We start from the raw sequence: 15,205 nt of genomic DNA on the forward strand, positions 1-15,205 counted from the left end.
CACTTGCTGCAGCAAACGGGGATAGAGATAATATTCACTTTCTCCCTGAGATTATTCCTCATATAATAAGACTCGCAAGTTACTTGCCACTCTGGACAGGAATAATGGTCCCTCTCTTCCAAAGCACCAGCATCACAGCAAGTTCAGCCACTGTTGAAGCTGAGTTCAAAAACATAAAACATGGCCTTTTCAAACATGACAACTTGCCTCTTTGAGTCAATCGCTTCATTGCTCGTCATCTTTCCTTCATCGAGGGAAATATGCGGATTTGTTCTGCAAAAGAAAAGGTCAAAGATGAGGCAACAGTGGGATCACTGAAAGTCACAGATGCCAATTCTGGATCCATGACGACTCACAATGCAGAAGACAAAATAAAAATGGATGCTCACCCGTTTGTGGGATCTGATGCTGCCACAAACATTCTTCCGGCTGATGGGGATGCAGTTGAGAACTGGAGGGGCCTAGCTGTTCCACCCAAAAAAAGGAAGAGGACTTCCTACCTCTCTTCATGTACCGAATGGCTCCATGCAGATGAAACTTTTGGGGCCAAAAGAGTGAAAGTGGGATTATTAAAAAATGGAAACCTCCATCAGCCTATTAGATTAGGGGAATCGACAATCTCTGTGCTCAATACCTGTGCATTTGATGCATTTTTTCAGTGCTTATGTTGTGCCTTCTGTGACAGCTCCACATTTCAAAATGCTGTTCTGAAAGACAGTGAAAACCCAGTCCTGCAGCTGGTGAAAGCCATTGCCACAGATGGTGTGACCCAACAAACCTACAGGAGGAGAGCAGAGCTGCTTAGTGTAATGTTTGAAGCTGTCTCGTTGAGGTCTGCTGCGATCCAAATCGATGCTCAGTGCAATATCTCCGCTGTAATTGCTAAGACAATGAGGTACATCTCAAGTGTTTATTTTACCAAACACTGCTCTTCACAGCACTGCTACCTCAGCAAAGGGATGACAAGGGAAGTGCCATTTGTTTCTCCTGCCATCTCTGTCCTCAAAGAGTCTGGTATGGCTCATCTTGGCACTGCTGTGGAAGCAGGACTTGGCCTACCTGAGTCTACCTGCCTCAGGCCACTCTCCAATCCATCTCTGTGTCCATCAGAATTCAAAACAGAAGACAGCACCACAGGAAATGAGCTCTGTGCAGGGACAGTTACTCACAGCTACAACATTGGAGATATCGTGTGGATTGATACTGACCTTGCAAACCAAACAGAATTTCCACTGAATGAATTTCCCTCCAACCTGGTTCTCCAAGGAAAGTCGTTCACTATAAGGGCATTAATTGCTTTCCATGGAAAGATGACCACTGATGGTTTGGGGCATTACACTGCATACTGCAGGAGAGCTCCATGTGTGTGGGAGTGCTATGATGACCTGGGAAATGGAGTGACAGGAGCATCTGAAAAGAAAAAAATACAACCCCATGCCGTGTTATACACAGTATAATGAGTGCTGCCTGCATTTTTCTGTTTTATTTGGTTCATTACAGTTACATGTGTTCAAATGGCTAGTGTGTGTTATCAGTAAGTTCAGTTTTGCACATAAAGTTGAAGTTCTAAATTAAAAATCTTTTAACGCTCTTTTCTTTGTCAGTCTGATGCATATTTGCTTTTACACACCCAGTCACTTTCACCCGTAGCCTTGAAAGTAACCGTTTTATTTTTCTGTCAATAACTTTTCTGTATTTGTTTTGTGTTTACCTTGTGGCTTAAGTCAGGGGTCAGCATCCTTTTCATTTCAAAGGGCCCCTTTTACCCCTGCTGCTACAAAACCTGTCTAGAGCCTAAAAAAAGAAAGAGCCTATAAATATCTAGAAAATGAGTTGTTGTATCGTGTAAGCTATGGAAATGTAAATAAAAATGCTTATTTTTAGATTTGATAAGACAATGAATCATCAAAGCTTTATAACGGAAAAAAGTATTTGTTAAAATGAAGCCAGCTACGTGCATCCTTTCCATAATAATTGAAAATTACAGTAAACAGATTTGAAGCTATGAAACATTAAATCACTTTTAAAAGCCTTGTACATTCAGTGAATAGTCAATGCAGATATTTCATAAAAAAAAAAAAACTGTTAACAGAACCCTTTCTTGTTGTCTTTATAATAAAAAAATGACTTACCTGGTCTTATAAGAGCCACAGTGGAGGGGCCGGAGAGCCACATGTTGCTTTAGAGCCGCAGGTTGAAGATCCCTCGCCTAGGTGCTGTGGAATATTCAGTTTTCTACACGTAGGTAACAACCTATCAAAGCAAACACTTCATTTTTTCTGAGACAGCTACATTAATAATAATGAACATATATAATTCAAAACAAAATCATAGAGGCCAACTGGGTATGTAAAAAATAATAATAATTTAGGTATACGTGAATCACTTCACATGAAACTCAGTTTTGCCACAGAAAAAATAAAAACTTTAGCCTACCTTGTGTACGTTTCTACACTGGTAACAAAAGAAATATCGACCTTTCCGCTGAATAAATTGTGTTACTAAAGTGTAAACTAATAAAAGTTAATATGCAGCAAGCCTAGAAAAAGTGCAAAACTCCACAGCTGCTGAAACTCACTGCCACAGACACTGGTGTTATACAGCGTAGGCCGTAATAATTAAAATCATTATATCTCAGATACTGTAGCAGCACAAACGCTAATTTTACCTGCACAAATCAGCACAAACGTAGCACTAAAAAAGTAAACCATTTTGGTCTGTTTTGGAGCAGTCTGGGGGGATGGTGACCTTTGAATGACCTATAAAATAAAGTTTAATATCTCGGAAACCGTAGCAGCACAAACGCTAATTTTACCTGCACAAATCTGCACAAACGTAGCACTAACCGCTCCACCTATTTGCCTTTACGTTTCAAGTGGGTGGGGGGTCAGCTTCACTCTGCTCCACCAGACTGGTTTGTTAAAGAGCGGGAGCGCGCGCACGCAAGCTTCCTCACACACCAAATGAACTTGAACGCATTTAGCTCCCGAACTCCTTATTACCACAAGGCATATTTATGTTCACACGTCCCTCAGTATTAACACCTGAAGTCCACAACAGGCTCCGTGTCAGATTTTCCTTCCTGCTTCACCCTTTGGCGCATCAGTCAACAGAATCTATGTAAAGCTCGGTGTTCTTCTGCACCCAAGCTGCTCGCGGGGTTATATAAAGGACCTGTTTGTGCTCCATCAAAACTGTCAGGGCTTTATTGAGATGAGAGCAAGATGTCATTCTATTTTATAGATTTATGGGACTGGTGTTGCATAGGTGTCAAAAAAATTCCATTTCCAAGAGCTCTTTTGTTTAACACGGCAAGAGATTTTCAGTAGGCTACAGCATTTAAGTCACAACACCGTCTTAAATCAACCAAACTCTGATTTGCATTAAAATGAAAATTGCTGTGAAATTTTAGCTTCACATATTAAATACTTTTCCAGCTGATTTTTTTTTAATTACCGAATCAATCAACCGATAATATATTGAAAATATGAAAGAAGACCGGCACTCCTGCAAAGTCCCATATTCAAGAACACATTAATTTAAAAAAACAAACAAACAAAACAAAAAACCTTCAAAGTTGCAAAAGACAACTTGTGACAAATTTAAATGATAAACACTTGAATTACTCAATACTGTAAAATTAGACAATTTTTTTAACATTACATTTTTAGTCACAAAAATGAAGAAAACTTTTATTCACCTTTCTTATTTTCTGCTCTGCTCTTTGCAAAAAACATGTGATGGTCCATAGTTTGAATGTACAGTAGGCTACATAATAATTGCCGTTCAATTTAGCGTCATATATGTATTAGAATTAAAGGCGTGTTTTTTGTTTTTATGACATACAATGTTTATATCGTTTTTCTTGCACATTAAAATCAGAGGCAGTAATTGAAAATGCTTATTTCAAAAGATAAACTATTACAGATGAAAGCCTGAAATGTTGAATTTTCTCACCATCAAAATAAAACGGGGTCTTTAATGTGGGACTCGTGCATCAACAATGTCTGCGTATTGGCTTATTAAAATATGTAGTCCTGCATATTTGTGCGCACAATTTCTGAATAGTAAATAGTTCACTGCACTATGATGCTAAAACAAAAGATAGAATGCTTTTAAACATCGATTTATTAGTCACAAAAATGAAGAAAATGCTATTTTCATGAAGGATCGAGCAAATAGTACAAAATCCTGGAGTTTCTAGGTACGCCTGTAAGTACAACTGGGAAAATTTCCTATAATGAAGAGCACCTCCCTTTCTTCAAGGCACCACCCACGCTCCTGTCATTGTTTCACTGATTTCATAAAAAGTGGGTCCTTGTAACTGATGCAGATACTGTTTTATTAAGGTCCAGCATCACTCCAACACAAGACAGCTTATAATCTAGACATGGTTTGGGATGAAGAAGAACTGAATGGCTTTAAAACACACGGTGTAAGCGTTTCTACAAGGAAACAGGAGCCAGGATTCTGTAACACTGTAGCATTTTTCCTACCATATCCATAAAGACCAATCGATAAATCAAAGTCCAATATGAAACCCCATTCTTATCAATGTCATTTATTAACTGTTAGATTTACAATGAGGGATTTGGTGAACACAATGTGACAGCTTGTATTGTGATTGTCATCTCTGAGAGTTTAACCCACGCACGAGTTCGCTCACTCTCGATCATCCTCATATCTTGACCCTCGGAGAGATTCAAACAGTCAACATCTTTTTACAACGGGGAGGTTTATGGAGGCTATGGTTTATGTGCCGCGTTATCAGCGCGGTGGGATGTTACTTATTAACCCGGGTGAAAGGACCGAAACTCGGATCGGCCTGAGAAAACAATCATTTTCTCTGGTGTAAAATAGATGATCATTTAGGTAAACAATTAGATAAAACCATATCTGAAGAAACAAATATCCAAACAGAGGAGCAGAAAATAGACATAATGTCTAACTGACCCCCGAGCTGTCTCCAGCCTCTTCCCACGCGCAGTTTAAACACACTTAAACATCAATGATTCATCAGAGCTGGTGTAATTCAGCTCAGCTTCAGTGCGTCTGAGGGCCAACGTCCGTCAAGTACCCAGCGGGTTTAACACAGATACTAATGTTTAATCACCGCGAATGAGCACAGTGTAGAGGCTCGCTTACCCCCCGCTGTGCAGGTGTAACTACACTGGAAATTAAGGTTGTTGTATAATCCAGTTAAACAGCTGATTGCGGGCAGACACAAGGAAAGGCGGTACATGTTACTTTTTGTCTCTCTTTTATTGTGCTGTTCACATGTCATATTCATCATAATGTGAAAGTGAGTCTGTCTTTGTATGTGGGCTGTGTCGTGAAACAGAGGCCAGAGGCATCTGCGGGAACAAAGGCTGTTTGTGTCGCAACCGATCACAGAGCGCTCACAACACTTTACAGGAGCGAAGCAGACGTCAAAATGAAGGGTGTCGGAATTATGGAAAAACTCTTAACCCTTGTCCTTTGCATTGCATTTTTAATTTCTTTAACTGATGATGTGTTGTTGCCGTTTCTTTTTAATCTGGCATTAACATAAATGACACCATGTGGGTGCTGCACAATCACAAGACAAGTTTCTTCTACTGTTTTTTTTTTTTTTCAAAGCACAAGAGTGTTTTTTAAACTTTTTTCTAAAATTAAAACAACAATAGCACAGGAAATGGACAAACAACACAGAAAAGAGGACGAGCTTAAACAAACAGGATAGAAAGGGGGTCACGTGGTTAACTGTATTCTCCCCATCATCATGATGTATATATAGTACCATGAAAAGGTGTTTTCTGAAAAGTCGTAGTAGAAAGATTTCTTATTTTTAGTGTATCTGTCTCAATTACATAATGTGTAAATACAAAATATAGTTTTTAAAGGATTATTTCTTCTATTTGGGGGGGGGGGGGGGGGGTATCCAAACCTACAACAGAAGAAGAACAAAATAAATGCATAAATAAGTAAATGTGCAGTTCCATAAATATAAAGTACTAATAAAGAAAGGGAGAGGCTTATTGGTAAACTTTGAAAAGACAGACAACAGAGATGACCTCTGTTTGTAGTCAGCAGCCAACTGTACACACCTGGAATCTGGTGACACAGCCATGCTGCACAGCTCTTGAGACAACACCAGTGCATTCAGACCAAGTTCACGAGGCCGTTATTTAAGTGAATAATGAATATGAACAATTAACTGTTATTATTATAACTCATAGCATCACTTAATTGCAAACTGAAATTATGGCTTCAGTGTTAAATGTATGTATTAATAGTATTATAAGAAGGAGAAGAAGACATTATATAATAATACAGAAAAAGGCTATGGTCAAATATCTTAATACACACACACACACACACACACGTGTATATATATATATATATATATATATATATACATATATATATATATATACACACACATCTCCCATCTGTGTTACCCAACCTTCATTTCCTTATAAGCCTTGTGGATTTTGCACCATCTGCAATGCAGCTTTTGATCATTTTTCATTATACTTGGATACAAATGATTTAAAATGAAAGATGCCAAATCTGTAACTTTCTGGAAAGTGAGTGGAAAGTGGAAAATCATAGTTGCTCTTTGAAGTTTCGACCTGTTGCTCATCAGGACAATGTTAATGTTTACCCAAGCATACCAACATTTGCTAATTGGCACTAGACTCTAGTAATAAAATCAAGATTTCTGTGTGGAAATTTCACCTTGTAAGTCTGTTTGTGCGTACCTCTGTGTGTCATAATGGGAAAAGTGATTCTGAAGACACCTATTGTGGCAGAAAATTAATACAGCGGTGAAACTGAATACTTTGGCATGTGTTTTCTGTCCATGGAGCAGCACTGCAATAGTATAAGATGCGGTCATGACATTTCACAAGTTTTGCTGACACTTTCACAGATGGGTATAGTCTGTACTTGAGAGATTCCTCAGCAAGATGAGTTCAGGTTTTAAAGATATTATGGTGGCACCAAATCCAAATTTATTCTTTGTGTACCAATAAATCCACACTGTCTGGACCTATGTGACAGACTTATACCTGCCATTCCCTGTGGGTATTTTGCGCTGGTAAAAAGCGGTGAATATTGCTCTCCAGTTTTAGCAATTTCCTCTTAGCATTGATATGCATGTTTCGATATGACACTTAAAGGTTGTGTAATACGTTAAACCATTTAAAGCAACTGATTGGTTTCATTATGGCTTTATGGGCGTGGTCAAAAATATTTGACTGTGGCCTGGCAACGTGAGCAACAGTCCAACAACTATTGTTTTATTTTGATACAAATGTTACTAAATCCTGATTGGTGTAGGAGATGTGAGGTCACCTTTTTTGTTTAGTTTTTTTATTTAAAGTCCACCCCCCTCCACACACACACACACACACACACACACACACACACACACAAATAATTGTGAATCTTTTAACAATTAGAGTCAATGGATTATTTACAGACATACTGACGTTTTAAATAAACAAGTGGACACAAAAAACTTACTAAGCACTTACCTGCTCGATCTCATCTCTCTAGTTGTGTCCACTCATCACATGCTCATCTCGCCGGCTTTTAATGACCTGTTCTGGGAAAGCACATGAAAAACTTATAAACTTCGTTCCAGGAATTAGTTTATAAATGTCATATAAAGTTTATTTTAAAAGGCAGAGCCTGGGTGAAAGTTTCAATACAAAAAAGCTTTGCAAACACCTCACTCGTAAACTGAGACACTTAGGGCTGGACTGATTTCTCAGTTGAAAATGTCGCAGAACGTGGCTAATGTGTTTAGACGTAACTGTGGTTTGGATTTCTGTCTTTCTTGATAAAATGTTGGTCAGAGCAGTAAAAGGAAATAATAATGGCAGATATTTAGTTTGAAACACTTACATTGGTGTATGTAGTATGCATGTACTAACAGTATTTATCCTATTGTACATGATATTCTTAATAGTCAGATGGGATGCAAAACTTCAAGTATCTAAAAGGGTTCCTTTTAAATTATCACAATTAAGCTATAATTAATATTAGATTATTGGTTTGCTGTGCTTTTTATATATTTTGAGTTCACATGGCTGTCATTGTGAAAGAGATTGGATCAGTTAAATAAAGATAAAATAAATAATATTGACTGTGGATATCCTGAAGTGCAATATTTTTGTTACTACACTGTTTTAATATAACCATATATTGTTTCTATTCTGAGGTACGATATCTTTTTTATATGGACCATTAATAATGTTCCAAATTTTCTTTTGTACATAACTAAATCTAAGACATAATTAAATCACAGGAAAAGAAATGTGTGTAAAACGTACTGAAAATGTAAAATGTAATGCTTTAAAAAAACGAACTAGTTAAAAGAAGCCATCAGGTAATCATTAAAAACATCAGCACAAATATCTGGGTGCCCCTTTCCCAAGAATGTCTTTGTTTCCTGGAAGGTTTGTTGGAGCATTAAATTACTCTGTGTTCTGGCTAATCATGCACTCCTATCACTGTGGAGAGATTCAAAAAGCCATTTGTGATGGAGAAGCATTTTGACAATATCCTCCTCTTCTCAACAGTCAATTGGGTGGGGGGGTGGGGGGGTTATCGGCACATTTATAAAAAATAAGGGTTTACATCAAATACAGAAAAAAATAAGATGAAAAATAAACAAAACAAAAGTGAAGTGTCAAAATCTTGTTTATATTTAAACGCTAGGGAGTAAAGACGTGTCTTCGAGCTGGTTTTAAAGATGTCGAGTGCTGGTGAGGTCCTAATTTGAAGAGGTAGATTGGAAAAGCTTAGGTGCAGCCTCGGCTTCAGTCTGCTTGTATGAACAAACACAAGCATCTGATGACTACGCCAAGATAAAAGTTCAGAAAGGTTATAGGGTGCTAATCCATTTAGTGGCTTTAAAAAACAAACAATAAAATCTTTAAATGAACTGTAAAGCATACTGGAAGCCAGTGTAAAGAAGAAATATGGTCTCGCTTATATGTGGCTGTCAGGAGTCAAGCTGCCGCCTGCAAAGCCTGCATGACTCCAAAATAAAGGTGATTCCAATATTGAGGCCTGGATTAAATTAAAGCATGAATTACTTAATTAAATCAGCAGATGAGGGAATATTTGTAATCTTTGTAAGGGCCCTCAGCTGGAAGAGGCAATTTAACAACAGAATTTAGTTATTAAATATAAAACTGCCAGACAAAAAGGTCACTCCTGTTTTGTTTAGTTTTTTCTTTTTTGCAAACGGTGTTTTGCAATTCTCCAAATGAAAAAGTTCCCCCTTAAAAGAGCAATGTGTGTCAGGAGGTTCGAATAGTACCACCTCTGTTTTTTTTGTCCATTCATGTTGGAAAGGTCTATCACTGATCATGTTTCTTCGTCTGCAATACAGTCCAGCAAGGCCTTTTACTATATATATATATATATATATATATATATATATATATATATATATATATATATATATATATATATATATATAAATATAGTATTTTAAATCATCACCATGACATGAAAGTGAAAAGAGTACCGGGCCAAGGATAGATCCTTGAGGGATGCCCCATGTAAGCCACTGAATATGACGTAAAAACAATTCAAGGCGAGTTCCTTTAGTGCTCACAGCTCTCCATAAAGACTAGGACACCATGATCCACTCTATCAAACACTCAGGTCTAAAAGCACTAAAAAGGCAGGATTACCTGAGTCTGCAATTAATAAAAGATCATCAAAAATGTTTAAAAGTACAGTTTCTGTGCTGTGATGTTATTTTGAAACCTGACTGAAATGTTTCAGTGACGCCATTTATTTCCAGAAAAGTCTAGAGCTGAAGGACAATTTTATCCACCACCATAGACCAAAAAGGGAGTTTAGAGATTGGTCTAAAACCAGCAAAGGAATTTTGATCATGAGCAGGAAGAGTGATTTGAGACCTGCTAGCAGCAGCCTCATCACCAAAAACAACCCAGAACATTTTTCACAAATAGCTGGAGACTCTGGAAAGTGTGTGATGGGTAAATCATTAAAGTGTAAATGGTGTTAAAAAAAACAGTAACAGTTTCTTCATAAGACTGTTAGAGCTAAGTTGTTCCAAAGTAATGCATCATTATGACGACCTTACATTTGGCAGTACTGTTGCTAAAACCAGTAATCAAATTCCTGCTTAATGGTTCCATTAAAAAAAGAAAAATATATAAATTTTATGGCAGTTGAGCAACACTTGTTGGAAAAGTGGGCTGAAATATTTCAGGTCTGATGGAAATTTGTTTCATGAAAACAGAAAAATGTTAAGTTAAAGTGTTGACTTTTGCTAGTAGCACTTTTAGCTAAGTGCGCGCAATGACCACAATGACGATGCTAGTATGCTAATGTTTATCAGGCAGCCGTGTTAACCATGTTCTTCAGCTTGTTCACATTTGCAAAGAACACGAATTACAGTTGCAGTTGTGGTGACTAACAAAACACAATCAATTTGAAACAGTAATGATAATAAGAAGTCATTTTCAAAAGGAGCCTTTGAACATTTGTAGTTTTTTTTATCAGCACAAAATGTTTCATGGTCTCCCAGTTCACTCAGTAATGTTGCCAAACTATGTTACTTACCTTCAGTTGTTACATGCCATTTGAGCAGTTTAATAACCTATCTGATGAAACATAAAGAGCATAACCCTCTTTGATTATATCACTGAAAATGTGCTCATTATATTTAATCGGTTTATTTAAGCATTTTGTGAGTTTTTAGTTATTAGTTTCTTTGTCATTTCGTAAAATAAATGCAAAACATTTGAATTTTTGTTACAATTAACAACCTTTGTGTCTTTTTCATTTCCACAAGTCGAACTTTCCCTTCCAAACACTCGGCTCACCAGCAGCTAGAGTCTGGCTTATTGTTGGTGAATGGGGCTATTCCTGGAGGCTGACCTTTAAACAAACACATTCGCTGGTTTATAAATCTCCCCACCTCTACCGACTTGGTGTGAAATGCAGGTTAAGATTTATCTTCAAATTATCAGTGAGGTAAACTCAGAGTGCCCTGGATTTGTCAACGCTGACCTAAAAGCTATCAGGAGGATTATTAATGGCATGAAACAAACTGAGAAACTACGGGATGAACTGGGCAGCGTTAGACCTTGGTCTCTGGTTGGTGTTTGTGACATTAAATTGAACCTGTTAAATATTGATGGTTCCCAAGCACAGGGTGTGACAAAGAAATTGTTAACTCGAGTCTTCTGGCCTTGAGATATGCAAACTGAAACAATAAAACCTATGCGGTGGAGCATAATTTAGAGAAATATATTCGTATATGTTTCGATATGAGTTTTGAAGTGTTATAGTGAATAGTGATTACAAAAAAACTAGTTGTTTTTTTTAAGCAATGATATCCTTTAAAAGTTATTAAATGACAAATAGTGTAATCATTTATTATGAGAGATGGGAGAATTTTATATGTTTGAGTATTTTTCATAAACATAACCAGAAATGCATACAGAGTCACGGCGTCATTAAGAGTAGCAGATGACCATTGGACCCTGAAAGTGAGCCGATAAACACCTGTTCAGTTTCAGGGGTGTAAAATGCAAAAAAAAAAAAAAAAAAGAGGATAGAGTACACGTGTGTGCGTGTGAGAGAGAGAGAGAGTGTAGGGGGAGGAGAGACTGCAAGTGAGTCATATAACTGATTATACTTATCTGTTGAACTGGACACATCTCTCAGTGGCGGAGCGGACACACATCACACACACACATTCACCCAAATCCGATGTTTTTATCTTCATAAAAAAACAACTTTTATTAAATTCAAAAACTTCAGTCTGTCGTCACTGACAGTTGGGCCGAGGAGAAGTCATGGATCCAATCGTGGAAGTGGTGGCTGTGATTTTGGGGTTCATCGGATGGATAATGGTGGGGGTTGCGATTCCAAACCGTTACTGGAGGACCTCCACTGTTGACGGAAATGTCATCACCACCTCTACAATCTATGAAAACCTGTGGATGTCCTGCGCGACAGATTCAACCGGGGTCAGTAACTGCAGGGACTTCCCTTCGATGCTCGCTTTGAATGGTATGCTGACAAAAAAATTGACTTCTTAATAATATCATGAGGTTCGGGAAAGTTGGATGCCATCAAATGTTTATGTTGCTTTGTCTGGAGGAGGGTTTCTGTCATAAGAAATGTATTAAAAGGACAACTTGAGGAGCTTAGATGTCCTATCTTTTGTTGTACTGTGGGTACACATTAAAACATCAATCCATCTTTGAAAAATCTGCTAGAATTATGTGGTTTTGTGTATCTATGCACTGTTTCCAGGTTACATCCAAGCGTCTCGTGCCTTGATGATTGCCTCGATAGTGTTTGGCACATTTGGACTGCTGGGCTCGCTGATCGGGATACAATGCTCTAAAGCAGGAGGAGAAAACTATGTTCTCAAAGGGAGGATCGCAGGCACTGCTGGAGTACTTTTTATGCTTCAAGGTAACAAAAGCATAGAAAATACAGTCTGTTCTTCCTGGCTATTCAGATAACAATATTGACCTCCTATTACACTACCCCTTAAAGAAGATAAAGAAACCTCCCCAGCATGCTGATGAATCATGATAATGCCCTACCGCCTTTTTAGATCAGTCCTACCTATTTTTGTTTACTTCAATACTTTGGATCAGAGTTAAACTCTGACCCGTCACTGTTTTATTGCTCACTAAAGACTCCCTGTTGTTGTTGTCTGTTTTTTTCTATCAAAAGGTTTGTGCACTATGGTTGCAGTGTCCTGGTATGCTTTCAATATCACTCAGAATTTCTTTGATCCCTACTACCCTGGCACAAAGTAAGTTGCTGTTAGTGGTGTGAGATAAACAGGCCTAAAGTGCAGTGCCAGCAGCCCATAATTTTGCTATGTGTCACAGGTATGAGATAGGAGAAGGGCTTTACATCGGCTGGTGCTCTGCTGTGCTCGCCATCGCTGGAGGAGCCGTTCTCACCTGCTCCTGCAAATTGGGCACAGAGGAAAAATAGTGAGTTTGATCTCTTTTTGATGTACAGAGCTGGAGGTAATTCTCAGAGTCTACAGGTGCAGTCTGGCCCCGCCATGAAAAATGTTCTGGTTAAATTAAAGAAAACACGAATGTGCTGAATGTTCTGTTATTAATTTGATACAAAGGGAGACGGATGCCGTGGCTCTCTAGCGACTCACTGTGGCAACATGAACTTATCTCAAAGTGTCGATAGTTCCCACCCATCCAGGTGTCTTTGTCTCGACTGTGCTAAGTGGCAGGTTTAAGGGGCTTATAGTAGGTTTATAGTTTATTTGGTAATTACCTGTCTCAATGGTAAACATGGGCAAAAGAACAAATAAAAATTGTATGAAAATTTTTTGACCCACCTTCATTACAGGGACATCATAAAACACAGCATAGAAAAGATTTTAAATTTCTCTGTGGAGAGATCTCTGTTTGGAGATGGAAGCTCCTGAGCAGGTCTCAGACTGCTCAAAGTGAATAACGGAGACGTAGCAATCAAAGATTTGAAAAAGAATGAAAATCTTTGGCAGAAACAGAAACAAAAACCCACACACGTATTTATTAAAACCTTATTTTATTAGAAAGTCGGTAAAATTGTAAACTTTTTAAATCAGATTAGTGATTTAGATTTCTATCCAGGTAATCATTAGAATTAAAGTAGATCTAAACTGTGCTTTAAAAAGAAACAATGCAAACACGTTACCAAGATGGCTGCCTAGTGGCAAGTGCTCATGTCCCTGATTAGAAAGTTGGCTCCCCCCAGTGGTCAAAAAAAGTAGTAACTAGATTATTCACAAGAATTTTACTCACTTTACACTGACCATAGCCTGTTTATATTCACTTCTGATAGGTGCACTGCCACTATAAGGATAACTTATTCTAACACTATTCTAAAACTTTTAATTTCCTTGCTGAGACTCTGAGTATATGATGTGCAGCATGCTTGGGGTGATTTGTATTCCCACCATCTGATCCTGACGTTTTCTTTCTCTGCAGCCCTCTACCTCATGCAAGGGGAACTGTGTATTCTGGACCAGCACCAACCAGAAGCCTGGCCGCCAGTACTTACGGGAGAAACGCTTACGTCTGAGCAGGATTTGGAAACTGAGCTTTGTGGACTTATTCATCCCTTCACTTTTGGCTGGTCTAACTAACACATTGTGCCATTTCATCACTGTGGAAACACTTGCAGTGCATCAGATGTTCACTGTTGGGAGTATTTCAGCTGTATATGTTATATACAAATAACCGCAGTTTCAAAATGCATGTTCTGTAGAAATAACATGGATAAAATGATTGCAAAAAGCTTGACAAAACATCAGCGTCACTGCACAAACTCACTGTGCGCTCTCAATGATTAATATTTATATTTCTCTGATATTGTCACTTATTTTCCAATGAATTCAATCACATTTGTAAGGGGAAGGTCAAAAGTGTGATGATTGTTGGGATATGTTGTTTTGTACAGTTTTGTAGGCGACACCTGAGGCGCTGGAGGGCAGGTTGTCTTTGTTTTGATTGTATTTTGCCTGTTTGTTTGTTTTTGGGGTTTTGTTGTTGTTGTTGGTTTTTTTTGGGGGGGGGGTAAGCAAATGTACAAATTTAAATGTTTTACATTGAACATTCCAGTTTTGCTTACCACAGACAAAAACAGTGGTGGCTGTATTCTTCCTTTTTTAAATAAAAAATTTAATTAAAATTAAAAAACCATCAGCCAGGCGCATGATTACAGGTCATCAGGACATGATTTGGGTAAAATATTGTGGGAAATCATCAACAACCTGTTCGGTGTCTGTGTTCAGAGTAAAGACTGATTGCAAATGTTATATTTTCATCAAATTCCACATTTTTACTATTTAAATTTGGTGCTAAAAGCAGCAAATTCAAATGTCTTTATGTGTCAAATAAAGACTGTATTTTGTACAACTTATTTAATAATAATAAAGAAGATAGGGAAGAGTCACTGGGTGGTCACCTTAACCCGTGGTAAATGTATGCAGGTGGAAGCGGTCTTAACCAGGATGACAGTGACTCCGTTTAGAGGACACATCAACCACCGAATGATTGAAAATCCTGTGACTTGTGTGCCTTTAATAGCACCAGGTCTCAGCTCAGCAACTTCTTGTTCAGTTTGTTAACAAAACACAAGAGGAGAACACATCTTATGTGAGTTGGTGTGTGTGTGTGTCCACCGGTTC

General features: G+C 38.0%; 1 protein-coding gene and 1 long non-coding RNA gene across 2 annotated transcripts; one reads left to right on the forward strand and one right to left on the reverse strand.

Annotated features, from left to right (window-relative positions):
- Window positions 1-102: 102 nt before the first annotated feature.
- On the reverse strand, window positions 103-1,022 carry LOC146714819 (uncharacterized). Its single transcript, XR_014919312.1, has 4 exons — window positions 948-1,022; window positions 635-778; window positions 390-537; window positions 103-273 (listed from the first exon to the last, which is right to left on the reverse strand). It is a non-coding gene; the product is annotated as an uncharacterized LOC146714819 (long non-coding RNA).
- Window positions 1,023-11,645: 10,623 nt separating this feature from the next.
- On the forward strand, window positions 11,646-14,586 carry cldn15a (claudin 15a). Its single transcript, XM_085451148.1, has 5 exons — window positions 11,646-12,054; window positions 12,301-12,465; window positions 12,733-12,814; window positions 12,894-13,001; window positions 14,004-14,586. The coding sequence occupies exons 1-5, from the start codon at window positions 11,838-11,840 to the stop codon at window positions 14,095-14,097; spliced, it is 666 nt and encodes a 221-aa protein (XP_085307274.1). The 5' UTR covers window positions 11,646-11,837; the 3' UTR covers window positions 14,098-14,586.
- Window positions 14,587-15,205: the final 619 nt, after the last annotated feature.

Source organism: Copadichromis virginalis, linkage group LG3 (assembly GCF_057382275.1).
Source record: "Copadichromis virginalis isolate Kocher_CV1m ecotype Utaka linkage group LG3, C_Virginalis_male_GT1.1, whole genome shotgun sequence".
NCBI lineage: Eukaryota > Metazoa > Chordata > Actinopteri > Cichliformes > Cichlidae > Copadichromis > Copadichromis virginalis.

What these genes read in the sequence shown, in the direction of transcription:
- cldn15a (XM_085451148.1), top strand. Translation starts at nt 11,838, where the DNA reads ATGGATCCAATCGTGGAAGTGGTGGCTGTGATTTTGGGGTTCATCGGA. An exon ending in CCCTACTACCCTGGCACAAA is followed by an intron (nt 12,815 to 12,893) that starts GTAAGTTGCTGT and finishes TATGTGTCACAG; the next exon opens with GTATGAGATAGGAGAAGGGC. An exon ending in TTGGGCACAGAGGAAAAATA is followed by an intron (nt 13,002 to 14,003) that starts GTGAGTTTGATC and finishes CTTTCTCTGCAG; the next exon opens with CCCTCTACCTCATGCAAGGG.